At 34.9% G+C, this 13278-nt stretch overlaps 1 protein-coding gene across 1 annotated transcript; it reads left to right on the forward strand.

Moving 5' to 3' along the window:
* Window positions 1-4: 4 nt before the first annotated feature.
* On the forward strand, window positions 5-7787 carry LOC134274043 (beta-hexosaminidase-like; the record flags this gene model as incomplete). The annotated part of the gene is given in 8 exon segments (XM_062756281.1): window positions 5-65; window positions 68-429; window positions 1289-1914; window positions 2438-2522; window positions 3836-4067; window positions 4676-4928; window positions 5363-5509; window positions 6342-7787. Coding segments are annotated over 8 exon segments (1812 nt in total), but the record flags the coding sequence as incomplete, so codon positions are not given.
* Between the last annotated feature and the right edge of the window lie 5491 nt (window positions 7788-13278).

The following is a 13278-nucleotide window of genomic DNA, read 5'->3' on the forward strand; positions in this document are numbered from 1 at the left end:
AACAGAAGCCATCTCGACTGTCATAACTTTCACCCGCAAAAAAATCAACTTGCCAACGGAATCCAGTCTTCTCTCTCAGAAGCATACGAGATTTCGATTGACCCAGATTCAGATACAATCCAAATTAAGGCAAATTCTGAACCTGGAGCATTTTACGCTGTACAAACACTTTTCTCTCTCATGAAGAAAGAGCAGGACAAGAAAACTAAGTCCGTCGGTTATCGGTTTCCAAAAATAAAGATCATGGATGCCCCCCGCTTCGAATACCGAGGACTGATGGTGGATGTAAGTCGTAATTTCGTCACCAAAAAGGACGTCTTGAAGTTGTTGGATCTAATGGCGATGTATAAACTCAACAAGTTCCATTTCCATCTGACTGATGATGATGGCTGGAGGTTTGAGGTGCCACAGTTCCCAGAGTTAACAAAGGTAGGATAAGTGGGTTGAAAATAGGCCATTTTCACATTTACAAAAGTTATTTCCCTTTGCGGGGTCAATCTGGGGTCAACCGGCAAAAGGCACTGATTTTTTTTCTATAACATTACTAACTTTATGGGGCAATATATTAGAAATGAAATCTGTATGCATGTATATGTTTATTTTGCTTTTTAATGTTGCCCCATATACTGGCAATACAGGTACAGATCGAAATTGTCCGATAATATTTGAAGATTAAAAATATTAACAGGTAACTTACAAAAGACAAAGTGGGAAAAGGGAGCGTTACGCTGACAACGGGAGATAACTCTTAGGAATGTGAAATTCATCTATATGAAGTAAATGTCATAATTTCACTTTGCAAAGCTTACATTAGAAATGCACTTTGCAAATTTTGTCTTCTTTAATTTCAAAGTACATTTTCTTAATTGCATTCTCTTTGCTTTAACAAAACTAAAATAAACTTTCACTTTGCAGAGTACATTGTATAAATGTATCTGAATTTGTGTAATTTATAAGTATCAAATTTTAAATAAAAGATAATATGAATTAATTATAATGTTCATGAATCACCCATACCCACATATTTGCATCCTCATTTCCAATTTCAGCTTACCATTTCAAAAATTCAAAAATTATGCACTCGTGAACCAGAAAATTATTGGTTGCCCATAAACATTTACCCACATGAATTAAAATGATGCCCAGCTACTATAGTTTGGCTTTTAAATTACTAAAGTTTTAACAACATGCACATGCATTGTAATAAAAGGTGGTTACATATACTAAGCTTGTGTTACAAACTGTATGGAATGGATAATAAGGAAATTAATTTTGTCTAATTTTGTAGTTTGCTGCTAATCGCTGTTATGACCCGTCACGTGAAGTCTGCCTTCCACCCTCGTTAGGATCCGGTCCGTATACCAACACATCTGGGTCAGGTTACTACTCCGTACGAGACTACAAAGAGATTCTGAGGTACGCCAAGGCCAGGCACATCCAGGTCATTCCAGAGGTTGATGTCCCGGGTCACGCTGGGTCAGCGGTCAAGGCCATGGAACTCAGATACAAGAGAACGAAAGACGCCAAATATCGCCTCAGTGACCCGAACGACAAATCTCAATACAGGTCTGCCCAGGCACACACAGACAATGCTGTGAATCCTTGTCTGGATTCCACCTACGAATTTTTCAAGGTCATTATACTTCACCTTCATGACCTGCACAAGGACATTCAACCTTTGACCTTTTATATGTTGGGTGGGGATGAGGTTGCCAGAGGAGCATGGGAAAGGTCACCCATGTGTGAAAAATTTAAAAAGGAAAAGGGACTGAATGGTTACCATGATTTAAAGAAATATTTTTTCAAGAGGCTGATGAGTGAGTTGAAGCTGGAGGGCTTGAGTGTTGGATTATGGGAAGATGCTGTTTTAAACGATAACCAGGAGCCACATCCAGTGGAGGAAAGCAAAAAAGGGTAAGTTACGAGGAAGAAAAAAATAAGAGCAGGCCTGGGGCCATAAAACTTAACCGAGCCCACTTTAGATCTCAGTCTCACTTTCACCAAAAGGAATTACTACGTGTAGTATAATAGTTAGACTTGGATCAAAAATGAGCTCATTTAAGTTTTATGGCTCCCAGACCAGGTAATTTTCTATCAATTTTTTTTTTAATTTTTCATAAATTTGCTACCGATAATTTTTTTTCTTCTATTTTTTGTCTGCACTTTCAAATGTTTCTTCTTGTAATGGGAGAGGAAAAAATGACCGGGACCGGGATTGGAACCCAGGCACCTTGAATCTCCATTCAGGTGCTCTACCAACTGAGCTATCCGGCACCGGCGTTCGAACCCGGCTGACTGCCACATTCTCAATCAAACAGTTACATTCTTTAGCTTAAACACACATATTGTCTCTGTGTAGCATGTCACCTAGCTTAGTTGAGAAAAAACTAATCAATATTTAATCTTCTGGTTTATTTATATTGATTATTAATTACAGACAGCTCTACACATATAGTTGGACCAACATCTGGGAATGGAGGAAAGGATCTCTGGCTTACAAACTTGCCAATGCTGGTTACAAGGTAAATAAAAGCCTTACGTTTGTACTTGTCTATTCAGATTCAGCTTAGTCCTGAGGAATACTATAAAAGTAGTTACAGGTCACTTTTGATTTGCTTCACTAAATGATTGAAGTCAGTGTTCAGATATGCTTTAATACTGCTTATAAATCACTTGGCGGTAATTTCTAATTGGTTGAAAAAATTGAATAATTATTTAAAAACAGAGTCATGACCACTGGCGGATTTAAGGGGGGCGTGGGGGGCGCACGCCCCCCCTAAAATTTTCAAAGTATGATGTGACTAATATTTATAATGCCACATTTTGGTACAAAACTAACCAAATAAGTGTTATTCTGCCTGGTTTTATTCTTAAAATACACAAAAATCCAGGAGCTTCCGGGGGCTGCGCCCCCTGGGCCCCCACTATTCAAAGTATGACATGACTAGGATTAAACACGTCGTACTTTGGTACATCACTAACCAATACCACTATTAGTAAGTAATAAGTAAGTAAATCGTTTATTATATAGTGGCATGTGTTACAATACAATGAGAATTGAGAAACATTCAATACATTTATTATTCAAACATCCGGACCTATATGCTATTTACTTTTACCAAATATAATTGAAAAATATGCACTATTATTGTGCCTGGTTTTACATTAAAATACACGAAAACCCAGGATCTTCCGGGGGCTTCGCCCCCTGGGCCCCCACCTATATGCTATATACTTTTAACAACAATAAAATGAAAAATATGCACTGGTTAATATGTGCATGGTTTTACTATAAAATACACGAAAACCCAGAAGCTTCCGCCCCCTGGGCCCCCACCTATATGCTATATACTTTTAACAAAAATAATTGAAAAATATGCAGTATTATTGTGTCTGATTTTACTCTAAAATACACGAAAACCCAGGGGCTTACGGGGGCTTCGCCCCCTGGGCCCCCACCAGGGCTTCGCCCTGGACCCACTGGGGGCCTTAAGGCGGCCCCCAGACCTTGCCTCAACAAATTATCCACGCCCCCCCTAACCACAAATCCTGTATCCGCCCCTGATGACCTTTTTAACCAAGGAAGATTCATGTTCTTTTGCATGAAGTAAAAGTATATTTGTAAGCTATGTAGCTAATCAAAACATTTTTTTCCCAGATTGTTGCCAAATTGTATTATAATTAGTTGATTGTGACTATACCTGTCAGGCATACCAACTTTAGTAAAAAAATGAGTCCACTTTTTGAGCACCTACCCCCTCAAAAAAGAAAAGTTTCGTATATAATTATTGTAACTCTCATAATATGCCAGACCTAATTACTTGGTATTTTACAGGTAGTGATGTCCCCCGCCACCTACTTTTACTTGGACCACCCCTATGAGCCTGACCCTGAGGAGGGAGGTCTGTATTGGGCCACACGGTACATAGACACTCAGACTGTCTTCAGTTATCAGCCTGACGATCTGTACAAGAACAGAGGGACCCAGCACAATGGAGCTCCAATGACAGACAGTATTCTGTGCTCAGGGGGCTGTCCTCCCTTAAAGGAGCCTCAGAATATCAAAGGTATGAGAATCAAGGTACTGAAAGTACTAGGCCTCCTTGCCACCCCCACCCCTAAAAATAAAAATAGATGTGATAATTCTGAGGAAATTTAAAAAGAGGAATATTAAAGGTAAACCAGAGTTATTTCTGTTTTCACTTCCACTGTAAGTTAGGTAAAATTTTTAAGGTTAAATAGCTATTTAATATGTAAATTCTCTGTTATCTTTGGACTTTCAGTAAGGCATGTCATTCATAATTGGCATTTGAAATTTACACAGCTGCTTTCATTCATTGTTGAAATATACATGGGATAGAAATTCTGGTGAAAGTCAACAATTGTAGCAAATATCTAATAACAGCATCTTGTACGGCTAAGAGGTGGGGCTTTAATCATCTCATTGTTGTAAACAACAATTTAAAACTCCTGATGTTATTAATTTCTTAACCAATGAAAATCAATTTCCCATCTGAGAGACACTAAATACGTTGCATTGAGAATGCCACACCTTACTGAAAGTCCACAGATGACAAAAAATTGTAATTTTACAAATTTGTCAATTTGGCTGGTAGACAGTTCTTAGGGAAAACACTGATGATGACATTGAACTGAATGTTTTGTTTTTTTCAAGGAATCCAGGCTGACTTATGGACAGAGAGCATCAGGAATGCTGACCAGATGGAGTACATGTTGTTCCCCCGACTTCTGGCCCTGGCTGAGCGAGCCTGGCACAAAGCACCCTGGGAAAACATCAAGGACCCGACCCGACGGCGTCTGAAGCAGCAGACCGACTGGGAGGTGTTTGTCAACAAAGTGGGTCACAAGGAACTGAGGCGACTGGAGGAGAAGGGGGTCAAATTTCGCCTGGACCCTCCCGGGGCAAGGTACACTGGCAGTAAATGTTTGAGGTCATTTGTGTTATGCTTCTAATGTCTGACAAACAAAATGCAATCAAAGACATCTTTGTTGGGCTAGAACATGACATTAGAGGTTCAAGAAGAATTTCTTATATGTATAGCTTAAGCATATTATAAGTAAAAGAAGGAAGTATACATGGAGTAGGATTTTTTTTCCTCTGGTTGAATTGTTTCAGTTTAGTTCTGAGACATTTTTATAATTCAGGTAATATTGTAAGGTATTGAGGAAGTGGAGTCGAGATATTTTTGTTTACCTGAATTAAAGTACTCGGTGTTTATGAAAAAAAATGATGCAGTGTGGAGGAATATTTTATAGTTTTGAATTTACAAAGTTATGTTTGTTGTTGCTCTCACTTTGAAATGTAATAAGTTAATGTACATGTACCTGGTGATATTTACAGGTTCAGTAACTCAATTTTGGAAGTAAACACAGTTTTCCCTGGAACGCTCACTGAATACAGCTTAGATAGTGGAAAGACATGGAAAAAATATGACCCAGAAATTTCAACTAAAGTCCAACACAAAGGCAGTATTTTGGTGCGATCTGTGTAAGTATATATATTTTTTTTGACATCTTACCTCAGGTTGTTTTAATGAAAGATCCCATGGACAACATTCCTCACCTTAGTGATTTAGCTAGCAAAATGCAGAGATCAGTCTAGCATTGAAAAGAGTAAAATTTTCCAAATGGTTCAACCCTACCACTCCCCAAAAAGTCAATTTAATTAAAAATAATGTTAGATCTGCTTGCATACTCGCTACACTAACATCTAAAAACATCTCATAGAGGGTCAAGTCAAATTTTTAAAAATTCTTTGCAAGAACAACAAAGCCATGATTTATCCTCAATATTAAAGCATCAAAAAAGTATAGATTTAAGTTTGTTCAAATTCAACCCCCCCCCTCTGAAACCACTTTTATATTTAAACTTTTCCATGCTGACATGACTTATCCTTTTACCTAGCCAGTTGCTCAGGTGAGTGATGTGGCCCCTGAGTCTTTTGTTTTTCAGGTCAGGTCATCTAGAGACTTCAGTCAATTCAATTTTTCTTGTATTGAATTCGTTTAGGGAGCCTGGCTTCCAAGTATTTGACTCTCTGGCCTCTGCCAACTTTCCCATTTTTTTGGATTTATCCTTTTTTATCCTATAGAGGAATTTTTGGAATTTGATTTAAGTGCCAATTTCCAACAGAGAAATTTTAAATAAAAAGAAGAAAAGACAATTCAATCTAGCCTCATTATATTCTAAAATCTCGTGTTCCCAGGCAAATCATCCAGATTAGTGATGAATCTTAATTAATGAAATAGATTAGAACTGCTTAAATTTTTAGCATTTAGTAGAGCACAACTTTGAAAATCAATATTTTATTCTTTTTGTAGATCTTTTGATGGAAAAAGAAAAAGTAGAATAGTTTCCTTGGATTGAAAATCATTTTGTCCAGTTTTCCATTTGTGTAAATGTGTGAAAACTTTTTTGATCTCATTTTATAGTATATCTAAGTTCTTTCAATTATATTTATAAATCATTCAGTGCTATATTTATATCTAAACCCTGTAATTTGATATCTTAATTAATTAAATGCAGCATAACTTTCCATCATACATGTACACTTTTATGATTGTATTTGATTGTGAGGATTGAAATGGAGATGTACATATATATGATATGTGTAATTAAGACACATCCATTTTTCAGAATTTTTTATTGTTAATTTTTTCTTCATGTTTATAGAGGTTTATAGCACTTTTTCGCTTCTTGCACATGATGTATACAAATCAAAAGTATTTTTATACACTTTATACTTCATCTATGTTATTGTATAATCTGTGTTTGTTCAAATGCAGTGTATTTATAAAGTGCCATAACCAAATTAGTTAGGCTTTGTAATACCTACCAAGCACAATGTTACTGTACAATCACATTTAGATAGGAAATCAATGTTATACATAGTTAGGAAAAATTTATTATCTGGGACTTGAACCAAGGGCCTCTGGTGTAACTTTGCCAGCTTGCTTTTGCACCACTGAGTTAGTGAGATCTGGAATGCTGATAGGTTGAATGGAATTCCTACGCCTGTTTCTCTAATGACATAAATCTTTCTTGTCACAGGAAGAAACTTTGCCCTTTGGTTTACTGAAAATTGACTGAGAATTTACTGAAAGATTACTTGTACTGAAAAGCAGAGCTGTGCTGTTCAGTACCATAATCAGTGACTTTTCAGATTCATCTTGTGCATATTGCTGTGAAAACTCACTGATTACAAAAAGTTGCTTTGTACATATACATGTATATTGATTGATTAATGATTATTGTTTTATATTGAATCGACAATATTATAGCCATATTTCGGAGGTACATGTATGAATTTAAATGTGGTAGGAACAGTACATAATTATATATTTATTTGTCCTCTACCAGTAAAACTGGAGGGAACTTTGTATAGGTATCTTCCTTGGCTGACTATCTGTGTATCTGCCTATTCCTCTAGCTGTCTGCTTGTCTGTTTAAATTTTGTTTCCCCATCTTTTGTAATCTACATGATTGTAGATACTTAGCTGAATTTTAGTATGTGAGTCTAGGATTTTGAGATACAGACAAAGTTTGTATTCTTTGTCAACTCAATGTTTTTTTTTTTTGGATTTTTTTATGGGGAACCAAATTACACATCTTGGTAGGGTACTAGTATTGCTTACGACAGCAATTTACTTCAAAAGTATGTAGATTTTGCTTATATTGCCACCTTAAAAATGTGTTAAAGGCATCTGTTAAAATATTTGATATTTTTGTTTTGTATCATAGACATCTAAGTAAATTATATAACAATATTTTATTCATTTTTTCTACCAAATTGATATGGATTTATTTAAATGAAGAAAATAGAACCAAAGAAAAAAAAAACAAAGTATTTTTTTTTGTTAGGTAACGTACATTTACATATTTGCAGGGTACAATAATTTACAGTAAAATCTATGGAACGCCGTCACTGCCTTATAGCAGAACACAACATTGCATTGCGTCAACCTTCCACTACATCATGTCAACACTTTATGACATTTACTCACACTACTATTGCATTGTGTCAACCTTCCATTACATTATGTCAACTCTTTATGATATTAACCCACACTACTATTGCTTTATGTCAACCTAGCTTCCATTATATTATGTCAGCTCTTTATGACATTAACCCACACTACTATTGCATTGTGTCAACCTTCCTTTACATTATATCAACTCGTTATGACATTAACCCACACTACTATTACATTATGTCAACTATTTATGACATTAACCCACACTACCCTTGCATCGTGTCAACTTTCTTTTACATTATGTCAACACTTTATGAGATTTACACATACTACAATTATATTTTGTCAACTTGCATTTCGTTATGTTTACTGTTTATGACATGTAATTAAACAACAATTACATTGTGTCAACCTTTCATTACATTACGTCAATTCTTTATGATATTATGTGAAAAGCTCATGTCATACTGTGCGCACTCTTGTACATTATGTCGATTCACTATTACGTTATGCGAACACGTGTATCCTCGGCCTTTATATGAGCATAACGTATTTTCTGCGTTCCGAAAAGAACTAAAATTGGCGGGAGAGAAAACTGTCGTAGAAGAAATTCTCAGCGAATTTGAAATAGCATCTTTAATAAAAACTTTAAGCGACAAATGATTGACAACCTTGAAAGGTGCAAAGCCTTAACACTACGACTGTGCATTAAAGTCACGTCGAAATTCAATGGCGTTTACTTTAATCTGGAAACAAATAGTCGTGCAGAAAATTTTTTCTTTTTCTTTTTTTGTTTTTGTTTTTGTTTTGATAAAAGTCTTAAACTTCTGATCTTACTAAGAATGTTGTCATAAGATTTTTATCAGTCTTTAACTTTCCTTATTTTTAAAAGTGTAAGCACATCGTATAACACACGTGCAGTGGTGGGTTGGGTAGGGGGAGGGGGGCAGAAATCCCGCCCTACCATCTTAAGTGACCAAAATATACAAAAAATTAATAAATTTATTGGTTATACTTTGTAGCACATTGCATTAATTTCACATTAAGTTTAGCTGAATTAAGTTGAAAACTTTTTTTCTATAAAACTATTATATAAAGCCTGAGAGCTTCTCTTTGCATTAATTTCACATTAAGTTTAGCTGAATTAAGTTGAAAACTTTTTTTATATAAAACTATTATATAAAGCCTGGGAGCTTCTCTGCTTTCTTCCTTGGTCTCCAAACATTGGCATCGGAAGCAAATTGAAAGTGTTGGGGGGGAGGGGGGGGGGGCTAAGTGTAAGATTTTTTTTATATACCTTCAAAAAAAAACCAGGAAAGCAAAAAGAAGGGGGGGGGGGGGTAGGTTAAAACTTCACTAGCAATTTTTTTTCCAAACAACACCACTTTCTACATTATTTTTAACCTAAACTACAACGTGTAGGGGGGAGGGGGGCTTAACCTACGCAGCGATGTTCAATGTCTATACTAAGTCTATCTGAGGAAAAAAAGTGGGGGTGGGGGCTATGGTGAGCCCCCCCCCCCCCCCCCCGGTTCCGACGCCTATGCCAACCATATACCGTCCCCCTTCCTTGTTCCCATATCCGCCACTGATATGTGCCCATGCATGCTTACTAAGGCATATTCAATTGATTTAGATGAAGAACTGGTAAATTTTTGTAATAGAATTCTGGCCCTGGAATGATCTAAAAAAATTACTAACTCCAGTGACGTAGCATGATTGAAAAAATTTCTAATTCCAGTGACAAAGCATATTTTTTGAAAGGGGAGGTTAGCCAGAAAAAAAAATATTAATTTGCCCGAAAAAACTTGACAAGCCCAAAAAAATTGTCCAAGCCCGAAAATCCTATTTCGGGGAGGGGTGAGGGGTCAAACTTCGATCAGTCCTAAGTTTTTTTTTTTCAGATACTGTATACCACATTGCCCTCAGTGGACTATACTTCAACAAAAAGTGGGGGTAGGGCTGTACTTTCAGTGAACATTACTTTTTCTCTAGTAAAGTTATGTCTGGGAAAAGAGGGGGGGGGGGGGGGGCTGTTATACTTCCTAATCAATCAGGAGCCCCCCCCCCCCCTTAACAATCTGTAAAACATTCATTATATACTAGATATACAGCTTTGAGATAATGTAAATGTATTTTTACATCAGGTAATGCACTTTTGGAATCAACATGATAAAGATTTAACACAATATAAAGCTATTTTTAGATTACATAAGAAAGAGTTGACATAACGTTAAAATATATCCACATCACGGTATGGAGTTTTGACATAATGTAATAAAGTGTTGATATAATCTAAAGATATGTTTACATTATGTCATACACTTTTTACACCACGTAATAACGCACTGACATGAAGGTAAGATGTGTTTACCTCACATCATGATGCTCTCGCCGTAAAATAAAGATAAGTCCATATCACGTAATAATGCTTTGATATAATAGAAATATACACTCTCAAAAAGGAATGGATTTTTGACTTCATGTAATGATAAGTTTAATTATAAAACACAATTTACTTGACGTAATGCAATTTTGACCTCACATATTAAAGAAATGAAATGATGTAAAGAAACATTCATTTCACGTAATAAAGTTTTAACTCAATGTAAACACATTATCACTTCACATAATTAATTTTTTACTTCAAGTTATGAAGTGCTGACATAATGAAAGGATGTATTTACTTTATGTAATGCAGCATTGGCATGATGTTAAGATATTTTTCATCATCTCATAAAAAATTGACATAACGTAAAGATACGTTCACATCACATTATGATAAATTGACATAATAAATGCATAGTTGTATGCTATAAGGCAGTGATGGCGTTCCATAAAAATCTATAAATTTATTTTTGCAATTCAATTTTTAAACTCTTATCTTACTGTTTATCTGTTTGGGAAATTTGAATCCCACATACATGTGTTATTTGTCATGTTGTTAAAACTGGTGACTTCATTTTTTCTTACCACCTTAAAGTTCATCCACAATTATATTATTATATTATTTCATTTTTGTATATTATTATTTTTCTTTTGGAAGGAGGTTCAATTTAGAAAAAAAGGAAAAAAAGAAATGGGTATTTTAAATTCTTTCCACTTGTCTCCATATGATTTTTCCCCCAATCCTAACAATGTTTATACATGTATACTATGATCATTATTCTGGGTGTATAATTAGCTCACCTGAGCTGAAAGCTCAAGTAAGCTTTTTTGATCACCCTTTGTCTGTCGGTCTGCCTGTCCATCTTGTCTGTAAAGTTTTTGCATTTCAAATTCTTGTCAAGAATCACTGGGCAATTTTAACTAAACAAAGCATGGGTAAAGGGGAGTTTAAATTGTCAAAGTGAAGGGCCAATTCTCCTTCCAAGGGGAGATAATTAAGAAGAAACCAAAAACGAGGGGATTCATTAAAAGTGTTCGCAAGAATCACTGGGCCAGAAAAGCTGAAACTTATGTGGAACCATACTATAGTAGTGTAGATTCTAAATTGTTAAAATCTTGACCCTCGGGGGTACACTGGGGCCACAATTGATGCTCCAAGTGAGAGAATCTGTTAAAGAACATCATGCCATTGGCCAGTTACTCAGGTGAGCCATATGGCTCATGGGCCTCTTGTTCATGATTCTACATTCCAATTATTTTCTAAATGATTGTAAATGTATTGATCGAAAACATTTATATATTTTTGTTTGGCTTTTAAATTTTATTTTTCTGTGTGTACATTAAGTGTCTGTGAAAACAAAATGATTTAACTAAGGCCATCTTTAAAAAATAATTGTTTACCCTCTCCTAACTGGCGTAAAAAAATGGGTTGATGTAGGTAGATGATTTTTTTTTAAGTTTTGAAATACTGGTTGATGGAGTGAAAAAAAAAAACAACATTGTATCATGATATGAAAAGGAAAAAAATATTTTGAAACCCAAGGGAGCAAACAGTTTTTTTTTTAAAGATGGCCATACCGAAAATATAATTGGTAAATAAATTCGGAATTGACTATGAAATGCAATATTTAAGAATATGAACTTAATTGAAGAGAGAGAATGCCTTAAATAAATATTCTGATTTTCATGTATGATCATGTTTTAAATGATTGTATAAATATACACAATGTAACCATGAAGTTGCTTAATATAGTTACATGTATATCTAAAATAATGTATCTAAAAAGTGATGCGTCTTCTTTTTAAATGTCAGTTGAAAATGATAGATAAGCTTGTACTTGCAGTTATTTTGTTGTTTTATTAAATTTTGTGGGTTATTATATGGGAAGAAGATAAAATAAAAAAGATGTAAAAAATAAAATAAAAAAAAAATTGCATTTCTCGAAAGTATTTGTAAAAAAAAGAAATATCAGTAACCAAATCTTCTATTTTCTTTTGAATCTTTCTAGAGCTAAAAAGTCATTATAGGCTAAAAGCAGAAACCTTATCCGCTTATTCCTGTCTCTATAAAGAAGTGGTGCATCCCCTTAATTCATGTAAACGTTCTATTATACCATAAACCAAGATGTTAACAGTTGTAAACCCCTCCCCCTATCATCGATTGCAATGATTTTTTGTGTGAAGGAATTTCTAATTTATAACCCCCCCCTCACCCCAACTTGACGCATTTTTTTTTTTACCGACGGGTGGCATACATGTAGTATGAGAGTAGAGGAACTCGGTGAGTTTTAAACATCTATATTTAATTTTCTTGACTTCCTCTATAAACTTAGAATATTGCAGTACAACATAAGAAAGTATACATTCTTTGTTAAGATAATCAAATATTACTCCAGGTGTTGAGCTTTTTCAGAAGATGAAAAAATAAAAAAAAATTAAACAACAACAACAACATACATGTACACATGTATTCATTTAATATATTATTGATTTATTCAAGCAAATGTACACATTTACAAAGGTGACACACTGTAAATTTTTAATGCGATGATGATGAAGTCATTCATATGACTTGAATTCGAGGTTTGTTTCAAACGGGGGGGGGGGGGGGGGGGGCTCTAAAGTTCTTTTAAATATTGTGTTTCTATTTCACAAGCAAAGCTCGAACATAAAAGTAAAATCTTTTCAAAAATATAATTAAGGCACCTTTCATTACCTAAAATCCTTTCAGATTTTCAAACCAACTGCATACATGTATATTGATATGTTTGGGGCAAAAAAATAGACAATCCCCCGGACATGTTTGGGGGGAAAAAATACCATCCCAGAACTGTGTAAATTAAATGGCAAAATTAAATAAACGAATTTTAATCACAGTCATTCGAATGTGGTTTTA

This window comes from Saccostrea cucullata, unplaced genomic scaffold (assembly GCF_032062105.1).
Source record: "Saccostrea cucullata isolate Sc308-1 unplaced genomic scaffold, CSIRO_AGI_Scuc_v1 ctg7687, whole genome shotgun sequence".
NCBI classification, from domain to species: domain Eukaryota; kingdom Metazoa; phylum Mollusca; class Bivalvia; order Ostreida; family Ostreidae; genus Saccostrea; species Saccostrea cuccullata.